Source organism: Salmo trutta, chromosome 16 (genome assembly GCF_901001165.1).
Source record: "Salmo trutta chromosome 16, fSalTru1.1, whole genome shotgun sequence".
In the NCBI taxonomy this organism is placed as follows: domain Eukaryota; kingdom Metazoa; phylum Chordata; class Actinopteri; order Salmoniformes; family Salmonidae; genus Salmo; species Salmo trutta.
In genome coordinates, this window is record NC_042972.1 from 20,594,165 (window position 1) to 20,614,628 (window position 20,464).

Genomic DNA, 20,464 nt, shown 5'->3' on the forward strand with positions numbered 1-20,464 from the left:
GCCTGAGTCACTGTGTTTACAGAATCCTCTTAAGCCCTATAAACAAGAGTAAAAATTCTAGTCAGTCATCAGAACAAAAATGGAGAATGGGTCCACTCACTGGAGTCGTCTTTCCTGCAACACAAGGCCTGGAGAAGCTCCTCCTGTAGTTTCTCTGGTAGGATGGTGCTCTCGTCTCCTATCTGTGCAAAAGAGAGAGGACACAGGAATCTGAGAGGTTGTTGCCAGACCAGCAAGAATGTTTTGGTATTTCTGAGTATACACACATTCAGCCAGAGAGGGAAAAACATTTGAACTGAACTGGTCTGAACCACATACACGATCAAGTTGGCTTTCAAAATGAGAATCATGGGAGTAGTGACGCTAGTTTACTAATCTGATTGTGAGATAAGCGTTTTGGTTTATTTACAGTGGGGGAAAAAAGTATTTGATCCCCTGCTGATTTTTTGCCCACTTACAAAGACATTTTTATTTATTTTTAATTTTTTTATTTTATTTCACCTTTATTTAACCAGGTAGGCAAGTTGAGAACAAGTTCTCATTTACAATTGCGACCTGGCCAAGATAAAGCAAAGCAGTTCGACAACATACAACAACACAGAGTTACACATGGAGTAAACAACATACAGTCAATAATACAGTAGAAAAAAAAAAAAATAAATAAAAAATAAGACTATATACAATGTGAGCAAATGAGGTGAGATAAGGGAGGTAAAAGCAAAAAAATGCCATGGTGGCAAAGTAAATAAAGTATAGCAAGAAAAACACTGGAATGGTAGATTTGTAGTTTGAAGAAAGTTCAAAGTTCAAATATAAATAATATGGTGCAAAGGAGCAAAATAAATAAAATAAATAAATACAGTAGGGGAAGAGGTAGTAGTTTGGGCTAAATTATAGATGGGCTATGTACAGGTGCAGTGATCTGTGAGCTGCTCTGACAGCTGGTGCTTAAAGCTAGTGAGGGAGATAAGTGTTTCCAATTTCAGAGATTTTTGTAGTTCGTTCCAGTCGTTGGCAGCAGAGAACTGGAAGGAGAGACGACCAAAGGAGGAGTTGGCTTTAGGGGTGACCAGAGAGATATACCTGCTGGAGCGCGTGCTACAGGTGGGTGCTGCTATGGTGACCAGTGAGCGGAGATAAGGGGGGACTTTACCTAGCAGGGTCTTGTAGATGACCTGGAGCCAATGTGTTTGGCGACGATTATGAAGTGAAGGCCAGCCAACGAGAGCATACAGATCGCAGTGGTGGGTTGTATATGGGGCTTTGGTGACAAAACGGATGGCACTGTGATAGACTGCATCCAGCTTGTTGAGTAGGGTATTGGAGGCTATTTTGTAAATGACATCGCCGAAGTCGAGGATTGGTAGGATGGTCAGTTTTACGAGGGTATGTTTGGCAGCATGAGTGAAGGATGCTTTGTTGCGAAATAGGAAGCCAATTCTAGATTTCACTTTGGATTGGAGATGATTGATGTGAGTCTGGAAGGAGAGTTTACAGTCTAACCAGACACCTAGGTATTTGTAGTTGTCCACAAATTCTAAGTTAGAACCGTCCAGAGAAGTTATGCTGGATGGGCGGGCAATGATAAGTCTATAATTTTAAATGGTAGGTTTATATGAACAGTGAGAGACAGAATAACAACAAAAAAATCCAGAAAAACACATGTCAAAAATGTTATAAATTGATTTGCATTTTAAATGAGGGAAATAAGTATTTGAACCCTCTGCAAAACATGACTTAGTACTTGGTGGCAAAACCCTTGTTGGCAATCACAGAGGTCAGACGTTTCTTGTAGTTGGCTACCAGGTTTGCACACATCTCAGGAGGGATTTTGTCCCACTCCTCTTTGCAGATCTTCTCCCAAGTCATTAAGGTTTCAAGGCTGACGTTTGGCAACTCAAACCTTCAGCTCCCTCCACAGATTTTCTATGGGATTAAGGTCTGGAGACTGGCTAGGCCACTCCAGGACCTTAATGTGCTTCTTCTTGAGCCACTCCTTTGTTGCCTTGGCCGTGTGTTTTGGGTAATTGTCATGCTGGAATACCCATCCACGACCCATTTTCAATACCCTGGCTGAGGGAAGGAGGTTCCATCCCAAGATTTGACAGTACATGGCCCCGTCAAATGATGCGGTGAAGTTGTCCTGTCCCCTTAGCAGAAAAATACCCCCAAAGCATAATGTTTCCACCTCCATGTTTGACGGTGGGGATGGTGTTCTTGGGGTCATAGGCAGCATTCCTCCTCCAAACACGGCGAGTTGAGTTGATGCCAAATAGCTCCATTTTGGTCTCATCTGACCACAACATTTTCACCAGTTGTCCTCTGAATCATTCAGATGTTCATTGGCAAACTTCAGACAGGCATGTATATGTATTCTTGAGCAGGGGGACCTTGCGGGCGCTGCAGGATTTCAGTCCTTCACGGTGTAGTGTGTTACCAATTGTTTTCTTGGTGACTATGGTCTCAGCTTGCCTTGAGATCATTGACAAGATCCTCCCGTGTAGTTCTGGGCTGATTCCTCACCGTTCTCATGCTCATTGCAACTCCACGAGGTGAGATCTTGCATGGAGCCCCAGGCCGAGGGATATTGACAGTTCTTTTGTGTTTCTTCCATTTGCGAATAATCGCATCAAATGTCACCTTCTCACCAAGCTGCTTGGCGATGGTCTTGTAGCCCATTCCAGCCTTGTGTAGGTCTACAATATTGTCCCTGACATCCTTGGAGAGCTCATTGGTCTTGGCCATGGTGGAGAGTTTGGAATCTGATTGATTGATTGCTTCTGTGGACAGGTGTCTTTTATACAGATACAAGCTGTGGTTAGGAGCACTCCCTTTAAGAGTGTGCTCCTAATCTCAGCTCGTTACCTGTATAAAAGACAACTGGGAGCCAGAAATCTTTCTGATTGAGAGGGGGTCAAATACTTACTTCCCTCATCAAAATGCAAATCAATTTATAACATTTTTGACATGCATTTTTCTCAATATTTTTGTTGTTATTCTGTCTCTCACTGTTCAAATAAACCTACCATTAAAATTATAGACTGATCATTTCTTTGTCAGTGGGCAAACATACAAAATCAGCAGGGGATCAAATACTTTTTCCCCCCACTGTATGTACTTTTGTTTGTGAACTTGAGGGGAAATATGGTGCATGCAATACTTACACAAGTGATGAAGGTGTTCTCTGCTCCCTCTGTCAGATCTACAATGAGCATCTGTTTACAAGACAGAAATACACACAAAATCTTCAGGTCGGAGATAACACGCACACTGGCTGGTTTCCATAGGCTGTAATTGTGTTAGTGGTAGCTTAATGAGTGTCACTGGATATATTCTCCCATCTGTAGCCGGTCACAGTGTAGAGACAGGAATGCCTGATCCCAAACAGTAAAACATTGTTTACAATACTCAACAACTGCCCTTAACTTTCTTAAAATATCTGTCTTTATCCCCAAACCATAACTTCATCAAATAGTATTTTCTGAAGCCGACATGTACAGTACGTATACAAACACATTCTGCTCTGCAATACACACTCACGTCGCTCTGGTCGATGACATCATCCAGTTTGTTCTTTTGCACACCAAGCAGGTAGGGAGTGGGTGCCATGACGACATCAATCAGCACTGAAGGAACGATGGAGATGAAGGTGTGTTGCCATGTGAACGGATAGAGCAGCGCCGCAACCGCATGCAACACCTGGGACAGGGTACTGTAGGGGGTGAAGCAGGTACAAACTTTACACCCATTCAACATGCAGACAATAGGCCTGCCCTTGTCTCAGACAACCCAGGCTCAGTGATGTCCTTTTGGGGTTAGGATTAGGGTTGGTGTTGTACCTGAGTTCGTCAGCCATGAAGATGATTCGTCGTTCGAGAACGGTGGAGGCAAACACCCGCAGCACCTCCTCGTCTGTGAGACAGCGGAACAGTGTCCGGAAATCCACATGCTCCAACCACGAGTCCAACGGCCTTGTCAAACTGATGACCTGGAGACACACAGGCCAGGAACAGAGAGACAAAAGGTCTTCAGGAAAAGAGAGATGGAGCGAGATCTGAGAGCTCTTTCAGTGCTGGACTCTAGGATGATGGTCTTGATCCTCATCGTGATGCCAAGGGCTTTGTGTGTGTCTCCAAACTCCACGTGTCCTCAAGGGCTGCGGGTTTTTGCTCCTTCTCTGTACTTGATTGATCGATGAAGGTTATTGATTAATTAGGAACTCCCCTCACCTGGTTCACTAGGTCTTAATTAGCCATGAATTTAAAGGAATTAACAAAAAACAGAAGACACACAACCCTCTAGGAATTGAGTTAAATACCCCTGTTATTGATAACTTTGACACCTTCTGGAAACAGGAGATACTCTACAGGAATGACGGAGTCCATCCAAATCATCTTGGCTCCTGGACTCTGTCCATGCATTTCAAGACTGCGTTGAAACAATGACTTGTAAATGATCCAAGACCAGCTCAGTTAATCCCTACCATTGTGACAATGAGTCATCATATTGCATGATCTTAGGGGCATTGGCAAACACAATGCAAGTAATTTAAGTACCCTAATTGCGTCGAAAACATCTGTTTATCATACAGCTAATGTAAGGAGTAATCATGAGCCTATAAACCAGAGTTACACTGTTAGCACCGAGGCGGTGTGCAATAGTAGGAAGACCACGTCATGCAGTTCACCCTGCACTATCAGCTCCAATGTACCTCTGATAAGCTTCCCAGTAAAGCATTAAAAACAATCAAGCAACAAAGAAAAGTGCTGAAAATAGGTTACATAGCCCATATTAACCTAAGAAACAAGGTCCATGAAGCCAATAACTTGCAAGTAACAGATTACATTCATATTCGGACTATCTCTGAAACTCACTTAGATAATACAGTTGAAGTTGGAAGTTTACATACACCTTAGCCAAATACATTTAAACTCAGTTTCACAATTCCTGACATTTAATCCTAGTAAGAAATCCCTGTCTTTGGTCAGTTAGGATCACCACTTTATTTTAAGAATGTGAAATGTCAGAATAATAGCAGAGAGAATATTTTTTTTTTCATCACATTCCCAGTGGGTCTGAAGTTTACATACTCAATTAGTATTTGGTAGCATTGCCTTTAAATTGTTTATCTTGGGTCAAACGTTTTGAGTAGCCTTCTACAAGCTTCCCACAATAAGTTGGGTGAATTTTGGCCCATTTCTCCTGACAGAGCTGGTGTAACTGAGTCAGGTTTGTAGGCCTCCTTCCTCGCACACACTTTTTCAGTTCTGCCCAGAAATGTTCTATAGGATTGAGGTCAGGGCTTTGTGATGGCCACTCCAATGCCTTGATTTCGTTGTCCTTAAGCCATTTTGCCACAACGTGGAAGTATGTTTGCGGTCATTGTCCATGTGGAAGACAACCAAGCACTAACAGTCAGTATCTGGATAACGTGTGTGAAATCAGAGGTATATTTTCTGGGTGACCTAAATACTGACTGGCTTTCATCAAGTTGCCCACTCAAGAAAAAACTTCAAACTGTAACCAGTGCCTGCAACCTGGATCAGGTTGTCAGTCAACCTACCAGGGTAGTTATAAACAGCACAGGAATTAAATCATCAACATGTGTCAATCACATCTTTACTAACGCTGCAGATATTTGCTTTAAAGCTGTATCCAAATCCATAGGATGTAGCGATCACGTCGGATATTTAATTAGATTTTTCGTCTTTCCTCGAAACCAACTGGCTAGTACTTTAGTTAGCTAATCTAGCTAACGTACATGCAGGCACAAGTCCCAGTGCCCTCCCATTAATTATATGCCAACGGAAGCCTCAAATATAATCCAGTTAGAATCAGGAATTCCCCAGCGTAGACGTTTAGGCCCCTTGCATTTTTACTAAACGACATGCCACTGACTGAGTAAAGCCAGTGTCTATGTATGCGAATGACTCACTATGCATGTCAGCTACTGAAATGACTGCAACACTCAACAAAAAGCTGCAGTTAGTTTCAGAGTGGATGGCAAGGAATGAGTTAGCCCTAAATATTTCTAAAACTAAAAGCATTGTATTTGGAACAAAACTCACTAAACCTCAACTAAATCTTGTAATAAATAATGTGGAAATTGAGATGACTAAACTTCTTGGAGTAACCCTAGATTGTAAACTGTCATGGTCAAAACATATTGATGCCGTAGTAGCTAAGATGGGGAGAAGTCTGTCCATAATAAAGCATTGCTCTGCATTCTTAACACAATCAACAAGGCAGATCCTACAGGCCTGAGTTTTGTCGCACCTTGACTACTGTTCAGTCGTGTGGTCAGGTGCCACAAAAAAAAAAGACTTAGGAAAATAGCAATTGGCTCAGAACAGGACAGCACGGCTAGCCCTTGGAGGTACACAGAGAGCTAATATTAATAATATGCATGTCAATCTCTCCTGGCTGACAGTGGAGAAGAGATCGACTTCATCACTACTTTTATTTATGAGAGGTATTGACATGTTGAAAGCACCGAGCTGTTTGTCTAAACTACTGGCACACAGCTCGGACACCCATGAATACCCCACAAGACTTGCCACCAGAGGTCTCTTCACAGTCCAAGTCCAGAACAGACTATGGGAGGCGCACAGTAATACATAGAACCATGACTACATGGAACTCTATTACACATCAAGTAACTCATGCAAGCGGTGAAATTAGATTTAAAAAAATTAAAACTTACGGAACAGCGGGGACTATGAGGGCAACAAACATTGGCACAGACACACACACGATAACATACATACACACACATGATTTAGTACAGTAGATGTGTGGTAGTGGTGAAGTAGGGGACTGAGGGCACACAGTGTGTTGGGAAATCTGTGAATGTATTGTAATGTTTTTAAAATTGTATAAACTGCCTTAATTTTGCTGGACCCCAGGAAGAATGGGGATCCATAATAAATACTCTATACCTCTGTTCCAGACTCTGGTATGAAGCTCTTGATCTTGACAGTGTTTCCGGGAGCAGGGAACGGCGCCTCCCTCAGGCTCTGCATGAATGGATAGATCATCGCCATGGAGATCTGCCTGCGCTTCTCCACCTCGTCAAAGATCTGAAAAACACATATAGAATTATATAAGTTGTAAGCACCAATCATACTGTAGTAAAGCTCTGTTGTGTGTAGACCAGCCTCCATATTAGGCCTACCATTTAGAATGGGTCATCAGCCCTATGTAAATGTATTGCAACCTGACTTTTGATGAATGCTATACTCAGCTAGTTAACACTGACTAGTTGGGATAACTATGTGGAAGAGTGGCTCTCAGGTTCTAAATATAGTTGTTCATAAACAGTTTGACTCATCAGGGAATTTTGGCCTAATGAAGTAGTAGGGAATGTCATTACTAGACCAGCCCGTTTCTCTCTTCGTCTGACACACACACACTCTCTCTCCTTGCCTGCCGCAGCATAGATAATCTACTGTAAGGGTTAGAAGTCCCCCTGACGGATGAGGACATCAGTTGAACAACCCTCAGTGAAGATTGCCTTGCTACAACAGGGCAGGCAGCTGAAGAACACCCCGTTCTCTATTAATGAACAATTTCCCCATTCAATAGCGGAGAGAAGACGTGCCCTGTACCCTACTTTCAAGTCTCAGAACAGACAAGCAGAATGTCTACTGGTCGATTAATTGTACATAAACAACCAAGAGTTCAAGAACTAGAAGAACACAACGTGGCTGTGAGTGATAGCTACCTCCTGCTGAAATATATATATTTTTTTATGCATGGACACTATTTTAAAAAAATGTATTCATGCAGTACAGAACCATGTGGACTTAAAATAAGGTTGGACTTACGGGAAGGCGAAATGGATATGATGGATATAAAAAATGTAACTTATGCAATATGGAACTTGACTTAAAAAAATAATAATAATAATAATAATAATAATTCAGGTTTGGATCTAGGGGAAGACGAAGGAGGGTAAGGCAGACCTTTTCTTTTTGTTTGTTTATTTAAATTTGAAGACTGCACAGGTAGTAAAATACAAAACCAAGGTTGTTTTTTTGGAGTTTGACATAATATGGCCCAATTGTAGGGATCAGGGTATATTATGATTTAAAAGCTGTTATATAGTGCGGTCCTTTTTGGGGATGTGAATCGGAACGAATAGAATATCAGCTATACGATCCTAATGTGACATTATCTATTTTCCATTTAAAAAATAGATCTTAAAAATTTAAACGGAATATTGTTCTGATACACACCGGCAAATGGATTGGTTATTGTCAACAGGGTTGTTGTCTATATTAGTATGCGGCTGGATTGGTTAACACTGGGTTAAACTGATTAAAGTTAATGGTAGAGCTACAGTTAAAGTCGAAAGTTCACATACACCTTAGCCAAATACATTTAAACTCAGTTTCACAATTGCTGACATTTAATCCTAGTAAAAATTCCCTGTCTTTGGTCAGTTAGGATCACCACTTTATTTTAAGAATGTGAAATGTCAGAATAATAGTTGAGAGAATGATTTATTTCTTTCATCACATTCCCAGTGGGTCTGAAGTTTACATACACCCAATTAGTATTTGGTAGCATTGCCTTTACATTGTTTAAATTGGGTCAAATGTTTTGAGTAGCCTTCCACAAGCTTCCCACAATAAGTTGGGTGAATTTTGGCCCATTCCTCCTGACAAAGCTGGTGTAACTGAGTCAGGTTTGTAGGCCTCCTTGCTCGCACACACTTATTCAGTTCTGCCCACAAATGTTCTATAGGATTGAGGTCAGGGCTTTGTGGTGGCCACTCCAATACCTTGACTTTGTTGTCCTTAAGCCATTTTTCCACAACTTTGAAAGTATGCTTGGGGTCATTGTCCATTTGAAAGACCCATTTGCGACCAAGCTTTAACTTCCTGACTGCGGTCTTGAGCTGTTGCTTCAATATAGCCACAATTTTCCCTCATAATGCCATCTATTTTGTGAAGTGCACCAGTCCCTCCTGCAGCTAAGCACCCCCACGTTGCCACCCCGTGCTTCACGGTTGGGATGGTGGTCTTCGGCTTGCTATCCTCCCCCTTTTTCCTCCAAACATAATGGTCATTATGGACAAAGTTCTATTTTTGTTTCATCAGACCAGAGGACATTTCTCCAAAAAGTACCCTTTGTCCCCATGTGCAGTTGCAAACTGTAGTCTGGCTTTTTTATGGTGGTTTTGGAGCAGTGGCTTCTTCCTTGCTGAGCGGCCTTTCATGTTGTGTTGATATAGGACTCGTTTTACTGTGGATATAGATACTTTCGTACCCGTTTCCTCCAGCATCTTCACAAGGTCCTTTGCTGTTGTTCTGGGATTGATTTGCACATCAAAGTACGTTCATCTTTAGGAGACAACGCGTCTCCTTCCTGAGCGGTATGACATCTGCGCGGTCCCATGGTGTTTATACTTGCGTACTATTGTTTGTACAGATGAATGTGGTACCTTCAGGCATTTGGAAACTGCTCCCAAGGATGAACCAGACTTGTGGAGGTCTACAATTTCTTTCTGAGGTCTTTGCTGATTTCTTTTGATTTTCCCATGATGACAAGCAAAGAGGCACTGAGTTTGAAGGTAGGCCTTGAAAAACATCCACAGGTACACCTCAAATTGACCCAAATTATGTCATTTAGCCTATCAGAAGCTTCTAAAGGCATGACATTATTTTCTGGAATTTTCCAAGCTGTTTCAAGGCTAAGTCAACTTAGTGTATGTGAACTTCTGACCCACTGGAATTGTGATACAGTGAATTGTAAGTGAAATAATCTGTCAACAATTGTTGGAAAAATTACTTGTCATGCAAAGTACAATCGTGTCCAAAAGTTGAGAATGACACAAATATTAATTTTCACAAAGTTTGCTGCTTCAGTGTCTTTAGATATTTTTGTCAGATGTTACTATGGAATACTGAAGTATAATTACAAGCATGTCATAAGCGTCAAAGGCTTTTATTGACAATTACATGAAGTTGATGTAATGAGTCAATATTTGCAGTGTTGACCCTTCTTTTTCAAGACCTCTGCAATCCACCCTGGCATGCTGTCAATTAACTTCTGGGCCACATCCTGAATGATGGCAGCCCATTCTCGCATAATCAATGCTTGGAGTGTTTCAGAATTTGTGGGTGTTTGTTGGTCCACCCACCTCTTGAGGATTGACCACAAGTTCTCAATGGGATTAAGGTCTGGGAAGTTTCCTGGCTATGGACCCAAAATATCAATGTTTTGTTCCCCAAGCCACTTAGTTATCACTTTTGTCTTATGGCAAGGTGCTCCATCATGCTGGAAAAGGCATTGTTCGTCACCAAACTATTCCTGGATGGTTGGGAGAAGTTGCTCTCGGAGGATGTGTTGGTACCATTCTTTATTCATGGCTGTGTTCTTAGGCAAAATTCTGAGTGAGCCCACTCCCTTGGCTGAGAAGCAACCCCACACATGAATGGTCTCGGGATGCTTTACTGTTGGCATGACACAGGACTGATGGTAGCGCTCACCTTGTCTTCTCCGGACAAGCTTTTTTCCAGATGCCCCCAACAATCGGAAAGGGGATTCATCAGAGAAAATGACTTTACCCCAGTCCTCAGCAGTCCAATCCCTGTACCTTTTGCAGAATATCAGTCTGTCCCTGATGTTTTACCTGGAGAGAAGTGGCTTCTTTGCTGCCCTTGTTGACACTAGGCCATCTTCCAAAAGTCTTTGCCTCACTGTGCGTGCAGATGCACTCACACCTGCCTGCTGCCATTCCTGAGCAAGCTCTGTACTGGTGGTGCCCCGATCCCGCAGCTGAATCAACTTTAGGAGACGGTCCTGGTGCTTGCTGGACTTTCTTGGGCGCCCTGAAGCCTTCTTCACAACAATTGAACCGCTCTCCTTGACGTTCTTGATGATCTCATAAATGGTTGATTTAGGTGCAATTTTACTGGCAGCAATATCCTTGCCTGTGAAGCCCTTTTTGTGCAAAGCAATGATGAAGGCACGTGTTTCCTTGCAGGTAACCATGGTTGACAGAGGATGAACAATGATTCCAAGCACCACCCTAATTTTTAAGCTTCCAGTCTGTTATTCAAACTCAATCAGCATGACAGAGTGATCTCCAGCCTTGTCCTCATCAACACTCACACTTGTGTTAACGAGACAATCACTGACATGTCAGCTGGTCCTTTTGTGGCAGGGCTGAAATGCAGTGGAAATGTTTTTTGGCGATTCAGTTCATTTGCATTGCAATTCATCTGATCACTCTTCATAACATTCTGGAGTATCTGCAAATTGCCATCATACAAACTGAGGCAGCAGACTTTGTGAAAATTAATATTTGTGTCATTCAAAACTTTTGGCCACGACTGTAGATATCCTAACTGACTTGCCAAAACTATAGTTTGTTAACAAGAAATGTATGGAGTGGTTGAAAAACTAGTTAATGACTCCAACTGTATATACGCTACCCTTATATTCTCAATCCTAACGATATAGGCCTATGTGTAAATCAGCCAAAGTGATAGAGCAACGACCCTGGAATAAAAACAAAAATGTGTGTGGGTAGAGGTTGGTTTTACAGGTTCTCTCACTCTAGATTGTCAGTACTGCATGTCTTCTTTGTTATCGTGCCATGGCTGTGTCAGGGTCGATTGCAAGTTAAACTTATGTATCCCTTCATGGGTAGTGTGATGCGTAAGACATTTTTACTGGCAGTCATTAGCAGCTGTTGAAATGCATGTTCCTTTTTTAGGAATATAACAGGATATAAAAGGACTACACGAAATATGTCCCCGCTGATCGGCAGCATGCATGTAATGGACATAATGAACTGGTCTTGCGATATTTATAGAAGGTATTTGTTCTCTAAATTTCATTATTTTTTAACAATTAGATCCAATGAACGGAGCAGGCTGGGCTGACATGCTTATAGCCTTTGCTAGGACGTTCTTAATATGAGAAGAAAACTAATATTGTGCTGTTATTTCTATTAATATGATCAATTATTTGATTTTTTCTGACTTTTCCATGTTATTTGGTTAGTTCTCTCAAAAAAAAGCTTTGAATGTGTGAGTGAAGGGTGGCAGTATATAATTATGTTATCATGAGACTGCCCATATTTCCCCTCTGGCCAACGCCAATTGGCGGCCAAGTGTTTGCCTTAGGACGCAAAGGTGCGTCATGAGTCAGGGAGATGGTCTTAGTGACAACAGACCTAGATATGGGGGGAGGTTTTAGTGGCTGGAATATTAGGACAATTGGAGGTTTACTCAATTACATAATGCTTAACAGTGCAAATATTATGGTACAGCTACAGTATATGGACACTTAATCATCATGGTGCTTTTGAATGGTAAGTTTACAAACATTGGTTGTGGTAAGTATAATTGAAACTTGGGTATCATGTTAAGTGGGGAAATAAGTATAGACAGTTACAATTGTAACGGCTTAGCAGAACATAAAAATATACATTTTTACTAGGCTAAAAAAAAAAAGAATATAATATCTATTGTTTCAGGAAACTCGCACTACAACTGTAGTTGTGGTTGTATGGAAAATAAATATATTTTGTCATGGGCAAAGAAACTCAAAGGGGGGGGGGGGGGTTATATTAATTAACAACAATTTTGATCTAATAGTGCAAACAGAGCAAGGAAGATGGATTCTTTTAAATATGCTATTGGACCAAAAACAGATCTGGTTAATGAATCTATAGGTGCCAAATAATGATGATCCACACTGCTTCGAAAATATATATAATAATCTATTGAGCTCACAAGTAACAAATTCATCTATTATTATGGGGGGAAATAATATGGTTTTAAGTACCTCAATGGATCGAAAAGGAAATCCCCCTCATGCACTTGATAAAATATCCTGGATACATTTGAACTAGTGGATATATGGAGGCTGAAAAACCCTGACCTAGAGAGATGTACATGGAGGTTTAATCAAGCTAGCCGTCTTAACTGCCTTGTCTCATTTTTTCCTGGCATCAAAAGATAAGTATTAATAGGAGACAGAAAGCGATCAGACCATCATCTAATTGGCCTTCACATAACTCTTACAGGATCCCATGCGGACGGGGACATTGGAAATTTAATCAAAGCCTACAGGATGACAATTTGTTTTTAACTAAGACAAAATCATTAATAAATTTACTTTTCTGCATAACATAGGTACAGTAGATCCTCTTATTGTATGTGACTTTCAAAATGTACTTTGAGGCCATTCAGTACAATACTCATTAAAACAAAAGCCGTTTTGGTCAAAAGAGAAGACTAAAAGCAAACAGGAAATAATAGCGCAGGTAGATGGCAATAAAAACCTGTACTAGTGGCACAAAATAAGTTAGAGGAAAAACATTTGGAGGAACTTATTCAAGAAACATCAAGTGTAAATTTATAACAAAAAAAAGTGAATTGGATGGAAAAGTGCAAAATGCATTACGTTTTTCTTGAATGTTCAACATAGAAATGCTACCAAAAATAATTTACAGAAACTCATTACCAATGACGGAGTCATCCATGATTCACCAAATGATATGTTTGAAAGAGGAAGCTAAATATTTTAAGTATACAGTGCCTTTGGAAAATATTCAGACCTTGACTTTTTCCACATTTTGTTACGTTACAGCGGTATTCTAAAATTGATTAAATATTTTTCCTCAGCAATCTACACACAATATCCCATAATGACAAAGTGAAAACAGGTTTTTAGAAATGCATTTACTTAACAGAAATACCTTATTTACATAAGTATTCAGACCCTTTGCAATGAGACTCGAAATTAAGCTCAGGTGCATCCTGTTTCCATTGATCATCCTTGAGATGTTTCCACAACTTGATTGGAGTCCACCTGTGGTAAATTCAATTGATTGGACATGATTTGGTAAGGCACACACTGGTCTATATAAAAAGGTCCCACAGTTGACAGTGCATGTCAGAGCAAAAACCAAGCCATGAGGTTGAAGGAATTGTTCGTGGAGCTCCGAGACAGGATTGTGTTGAGGCACAGATCTGGGGAAGGGTACCAAAAAAAAAAAAAAAAAAAAAAAAAAAAGACGCCGATGACGCAAGTTTTTTTCTAAAGTCCGCAATCTGGATCCTACAGTCCCATTGAGAGCTTGATCACTTTTCTAGCCTCTCTGGACTAAAACCCAATTATGACAAGTATTACCATATTATGTATTGATCGTTAAAAGACAAATGTTTACACTACCTTGTAGTTTACCAATACTATGGGCGGATGGTGAAGTAGACATACTTGGTATTAATCTAAAAAAGATAATGAACGTAACATCAATTTCAATAGAACAATTCCATTGATTAACTATTTGGTCTGATCACAGTTTACTTAATCATATGAGTAACTTCACTTTATTTGGAACGCTAAGCCAGAAAAATTCAGTGTGCCTATTTATATAATGAACAGAAGTTTGGGGGCTAAAATGATTAAATATTAAAAGTAGTGAACCTCACTAAAAGCTATACTTAATAATCTACTGGAGAACCAGTTGGGTTTAAGGCAGGCTCATCCTTTGTTAAATTGCCTTTCTACAAATGTCAACTTTCGACCAAATGAAAATGAAACTGTTTAAAGTATTGCCCTTTCTTAAACAAGCCATACAAAACTGGTTACAATTTTATCCTCCATAAAATATTATATTTGTACTATGGTTAAACTCAAATATACTGAGACAAATTAATAAACTTGATTTCATTATATTTATTAATAATATAAACTGGAGTTACGTCATATGCAGCTATCGAAATATATGGGAATGTCTGCTCAATCCAAAATTACAACCAACCGATTGCAGCATTACCGCAAAAAATGGATGAGGCAAGTGGAAGAGGGAGAAGGTAGAGAACTTGTTTGTCTACATATATTAAAATATACAAATTGGCTGAAAAGGATTGGCATAAATAGAAAAATACCAGTTTCATTTGAGGACAAAAAAATAAAAAAAATAAACCTCACAGCTGAGCCACAGGTTGCTAAATAAATGGAAAGAAATTTTATAATTTCCCGATTCCATGGCACATGGTATATGAACTGAAACAAAACATTTGATTCAACACTGAGTTGTTGAATATAAATGACTGTACAAAATGCTACAAAATATATCATAATCTAAGCTCTGTAGATTTTGCTGCGAACAGACAATCACTAGATCATTTATTTTGATATGGCCCCTATGTAGCTCGTTTCTGGTAACAGGTTCAGGAATAAAAAAATAAATATTCACTTCAAATTAACCTTACAAATAGCAGTGTTGGGCAATTTGGAAAGCCATAGTCAATCAATAATATAATAATACTCGTAGGAAAGGTTTTCATCTGTAGCTCACAATCTGTGGATACTATGGGATTAGAAAGGTTCAAAATTTATATAAAACATCACAGCACAAAAAAGACATGGCACATGGAAACCAAACGAGGGTGGTCCACGGTGATAGATGGGACGGGCTGAGATTAAAGAGCTCGTTAATGTATTATTGTTATGTGATTGCTGTATATTAAAGTACCACCTATGTAAAATGTAGGTAGCAAAAAACCTGAACAAATATATTTGTGTCCTCTGAAGGGGGGGGACGAGACAGGTCGTGGATGAGTTAGTAATAATAAAGAAATAAAAAAGAGTGAATATTACGACACCCTCCCCGCTCACCTTGGAGAAGAGTCCAAAGCAGGCCACCTGGCTGATGATACAATAGGCCTCCGGAGGCCGTGCCCCTTTGCCACTGGGCTGCAGGAAACATCATGTCATGAGAAACTAAACATCGGAGAGTAATTCTCATGTCCTATGAATGACACCATGGATAATTTACCAGTAACCTCCTGCAGTAGCCATTCCTCCTACTGCCGTCGACCTCTGTCAACACGAAGGAGAATGTCTCACTGCAGAGAGAGAGAGAATATAACATGTTGATCCCGTGTGCTTAGTACTCAGAGGAAGAATACTCAGATGTCATCATGATTTGTTTTCTTTAATCATTTTTTTTAACCCAATTTTGTGGTATCCAATTGGTAGTTAGTCTTGTCGCTGCAACATTTTTACATTTTTTAAACATTTTAGCAGACGCTCTTATCCAGAGCGACTTACAATAGTGAATGCATACATTTCATACATTTTTTGTTGTTGTACTGGCCCCCCCCGTGGGAATCGAACCCCCAACCCTGGCGTTGCACACACCATGCTGGCGTTGCACACACCATGCTGGCGTTGCACACACCATGCTGGCGTTGCACACACCATGCTGGCGTTGCACACACCATGCTGGCGTTGCACACACCATGCTGGCGTTGCACACACCATGCTGGCGTTGCACACACCATGCTCTACCAACTGAGCCACAGAGAATGCAACTCCCGTACGGACTCGGGAGGTGAAGGTCGAGAGCTGTGCGTCCTCCGAAACACAACCCAACCGTACTGCTTCTTGACACAGTGCCCACTTAACCAAGAAGCCAGCCGCACCAATGTGTCAGAGGAAACACCGTAAACCTGGCGACCGTGTTAGCGTGCACTGCGCCCAGCCCGCCACAGGAGTCTCTAGTGCGCTATGGGAGGATGACGCTGGGCCAATTGCGCGCGGCCCCATTGATCTCTCGGTCGCGGCCGGCTGCGACAGAGCCTGGACACGAACCCAGAATCTCTAGTGGCACAGCTAGCACTGCGATGCAGTGCCTTAGACCACCACACAACTCTGGAGGTCCCATCAGAGTTGTTTTCATTCAGATTTTGTAGCAACGCTAATGAGTGCACCCATTCGTCTTGGTATTCTTGCAATTGTAAATTACACACACAATCACTGTGTACTCCAAGTAGGTCAGAGTATATAACATTGAGATTATAATTAGACTAGATGAATATAATAGAATGACCCACCCTGTTCTTCATTCACAATTGGTGGTTACATAATTATGCTTCCTCTCGCTCATCAACTCATCCATTCTCCCTATCATACTTCAGCCTACATCATGTGTTTAATCCGATATTATAGCCTGTGTGTGAAAACCATTAAAAAATGACAAGCCCTCCTAAAACTGTCTACAACACCAGTTATGTTTGTGATATTAAGATTCTAACATGACTGTGTATTATATACACGCATTTCGGTAAAGCCAAGGACGAGGGGATGCATGGCTTAAATTATGGCAGAGTAGTACTTTTTTAAAGTCATGAGCAAAATTACTGCTTTAGAGGTTTTATAGTAGCGACATGTAATTTAACTGGAAAAATGTATTAACCTACCTTTTAATGTGGCATGAACACAACCAGTCATGAGGTCATCGGATTAAAAAACAAATCACTTCAAAAGTAGGTTACCTTGGAACATTAGTCCAAAATAGAATCCGATCAACTGAAACAGCACCCTTCTGTCTTACAGTATGTAGCCCCATTTATCTACGTCATGCCATACTCTTTTAGTCCAGATCGCATCAGATACATGAGCTACACATACTGAGAGAGACAGGCTTGTTTTGATCAATATTTAAATACTTTATTTGGATGGGCAAGGAGGTACGGTAGGGCGGGCAAGGCCCCCTAAGGCCCGACCATAACACTGACCCTGGTCAAAGCTAGGTTGTTTGCAGTGGTGTAAAGTACTTAAGTAAAAATACTTTAAAAAGTACTACTTAAGTAGTTTTGGGGGGGGGGGGGGGGTATTTAGGGCAACTTTTACTTCACAACGTTTCTAAAGAAAACAATGTACTTTTTACTCCATACATTTTCCTTGACATCCAAAAGTACTTGTTACATTTTGAATGCTTAGCAGGACAGGAAATGGTCCAATTCACACACTTATCAAGACAACATCCCTGGTCATCCCTACTGCCTCTGATCTGGCAGACTTAAACACAAATGCATCTTTTATAAATGATGTCTGAGTGTTGGTGTGCCCCTAGCTATCCGTACATTTTAAAAACAAGAAAATGGTTCCGTCTGCTTTGCTTCATATAAGTAATTTGAAATGATGTATATACTTTTATTTGTGATACTTAAGTATATTTAGAACCAAATACTTTGTCTAGTATTTTACTGGGTGACTTCCACTTTTACTTAAGTAACTTTCTATAAAAAAAATTAAAAAAGGTATCTATACTTTTACTCAAGTATGACAATTTGGTGCTTTTCCACCACTGGTTGTTTGCAAGAGATGACAGATGATGCTTTGCAGTCGTCGCACACAAACATTGCATACAGTGTGTAAGCAGATTTGTTCTGCGTGTAGGTAGAACGGGTCGTGTAAAGCTCGCTGGAAACACTTCACCACATCCTGAAAACACTCTGCACAGCGTTGGGGGTGTGGGAGGATGAAGAAAGTAGATGTGTGTGATTGTTTGTCCCAGGTGTGATTGCATGTGCACACACACACACACAAGAGAAAGCAGGTGTGGTTATTTTCAGCCAAGTGTGACACTGAACTGGGAAAAAAAATGGTTGAGAGAGAAAGAGAAAACGCTCAGTGAGGGGGACCCAGAAACAGAGAGAGAGATGAGCACAGAGAGAGATGGTGAGAAATGGCACGTACCTGGCGTATTCAGTCAGGGGGGCCCAGTTCACCCCCTCTGGGAAACAGAAAAGGAGGATGGCTTTCAGGGACTTCTCTTCTTCCTCTTTCTGAGAGCGCCTCATGTTAGCTAGCTAAAACACACATTTTAGATTAGTGCTAATTTACTATCACAAATACTTCCTCAATGTGTGTGTGTGTACAGCTGAAGTGGGAAGTTTACATACACTTTAGTCAAATACATTTAAAACAAATTCCTGACATTTGATCCTAGTAAAAATTCCCTGTCTTCGGTCAGTTAGTATCACCACTCAAATGATGTCAATTAGCCTAACAGAAGCTTCTAAAGCCATGACATCATTTTCTGGAATTTTCCAAAGCTGTTTAAAGGCACAGTCAACTTAGTGTATGTAAACTTCTGACCCACTGGAATTGTGATACAGTGAATTATAAGTGAAATAATCTGTCTGTAAATAACTGTTGGAAAAATTACTTGTGTCTCGCACAAAGTGGATGACCTAACCGACTTGCCAAAACTACAGTTTATTAACAAGAAATTTGTGGAGTGGTTGAAAAACGAGTTTTAATGACTCCAACCTAAGTGTATGTAAACTTCTGATTTCAGCTGTATGTATGTATGTATGTATGTATGTATGTATGTATGTATGTATATCGGTTTGACCTTGGGGAACTGATATGTGATCTGGGGTTCGTACGTTCCTTCCCCTCTCTTCTTCCGTAGGCTGACCACCACCAGGTACTCAAAGAAGAGGTGACTCTGGTTCTGGGCTGAGGTCACCACTTGGGCTGGGGCTGTAGGCCGAGGCAGGGTCGAATCCCCATCACTCCCTAAAAGACAGACCGAAGACAGCAGTGAAGACAATTATTCATAAACCTCACTACCATCAACTAACTGTGGCTTGGACTCCAAGGCAGCTTTTCATTCCAATCATCACACGGCTGGGAACTGAAGATTTTACTTTGGTATGCAGCTAGTCAAGTAGGCCAAATAACTGTAAATAATGCATTGATGTTTATGGAATAATTCTATTTTTGTTTTTTAATTAAGTTAGGATTTAGCACTGTGTAAGTATACTGAATAATGGCATATCAAGAAGCTGATTAAACAGTATGATCATTACACAAGTGCACTTTGTGCTGGGGACAATAAAAGGCCACTAAAATGTGCAGTTTTGTTACACAATGTCACAGAGGTCTCCAAGTTGAGGGAGCGTGTAATTGGCATGCTGACTGTAGGAATGTCCACAAGAGCTGTTGCCAGAACATTTTCATTTCTCTACCATAAACTGCCTCCAACGTCATTTTAGAGAATTTAGCAGTACGCTCAATCTGCTTTACAACCGCAGAACACATGTAATCCCGCTAGCCGGGGACCTACACATCCAGCTTCTTCACCTGCCGGATCAGAGACTGGCCACCCGGACAGCTGTTGAAACTGTGGGTTTGCACAACAGAATAATTTTTGCAAACTGTCAGTAACAGTCTCAGGGAAGCTCCTCTGCGTGCTCTTCGTCCTCACCAGAGTCTTGACCTGACTGTAGTTTGGCATCGTAACCGACTTCAGTGGGGAAATGCTCACCTTTGATGGCCACAGGCATGCTGGATAAGTGTGCTCTTCACAGATGAATATTGGTTTCAAGCGTACCGGGCAGATGGCGTCGTGTGGGAGAGCGGTTTGCTGATGTCAACGTAGTGAACAGAGAGCCCCGTGTTGGCGGTGGGGTTATGGTATGGGCATAAGCTACGGACAACAAACACAAATACATTTTATCAATGGCAATTTGAATGCACAGAGATACTGTGACGAGATCCTGGAGGTCCATTGTTGTGCCATTCATCTGCCGCCATCACTTCAAGTTTCTGTGTGATAATGCACGGCCCCCGTTGCAAGGATCAGTACACATTTCTTGGGATCTGAAAATATCCCACTTCTTCCATGGCCAGCATA

At 40.9% G+C, this 20,464-nt stretch overlaps 1 protein-coding gene across 1 annotated transcript in view; it reads right to left on the reverse strand.

Annotated features, from left to right (window-relative positions):
• Positions 1–20,464, reverse strand: part of LOC115150288 (DENN domain-containing protein 2D) — a 31,857-nt gene that overhangs the window by 5,648 nt on the left and 5,745 nt on the right. The window contains exons 3-11 of the mRNA XM_029693408.1: positions 19,178–19,344; positions 18,517–18,629; positions 15,809–15,878; positions 15,649–15,726; positions 6,939–7,079; positions 3,840–3,988; positions 3,541–3,712; positions 3,165–3,215; positions 101–182 (exon numbers count right to left, since the gene is read on the reverse strand). Coding sequence (XP_029549268.1) covers positions 101–182; positions 3,165–3,215; positions 3,541–3,712; positions 3,840–3,988; positions 6,939–7,079; positions 15,649–15,726; positions 15,809–15,878; positions 18,517–18,629; positions 19,178–19,344 — 1,023 coding nt within the window. The remainder of the gene's footprint in view (positions 1–100; positions 183–3,164; positions 3,216–3,540; positions 3,713–3,839; positions 3,989–6,938; positions 7,080–15,648; positions 15,727–15,808; positions 15,879–18,516; positions 18,630–19,177; positions 19,345–20,464) is intronic.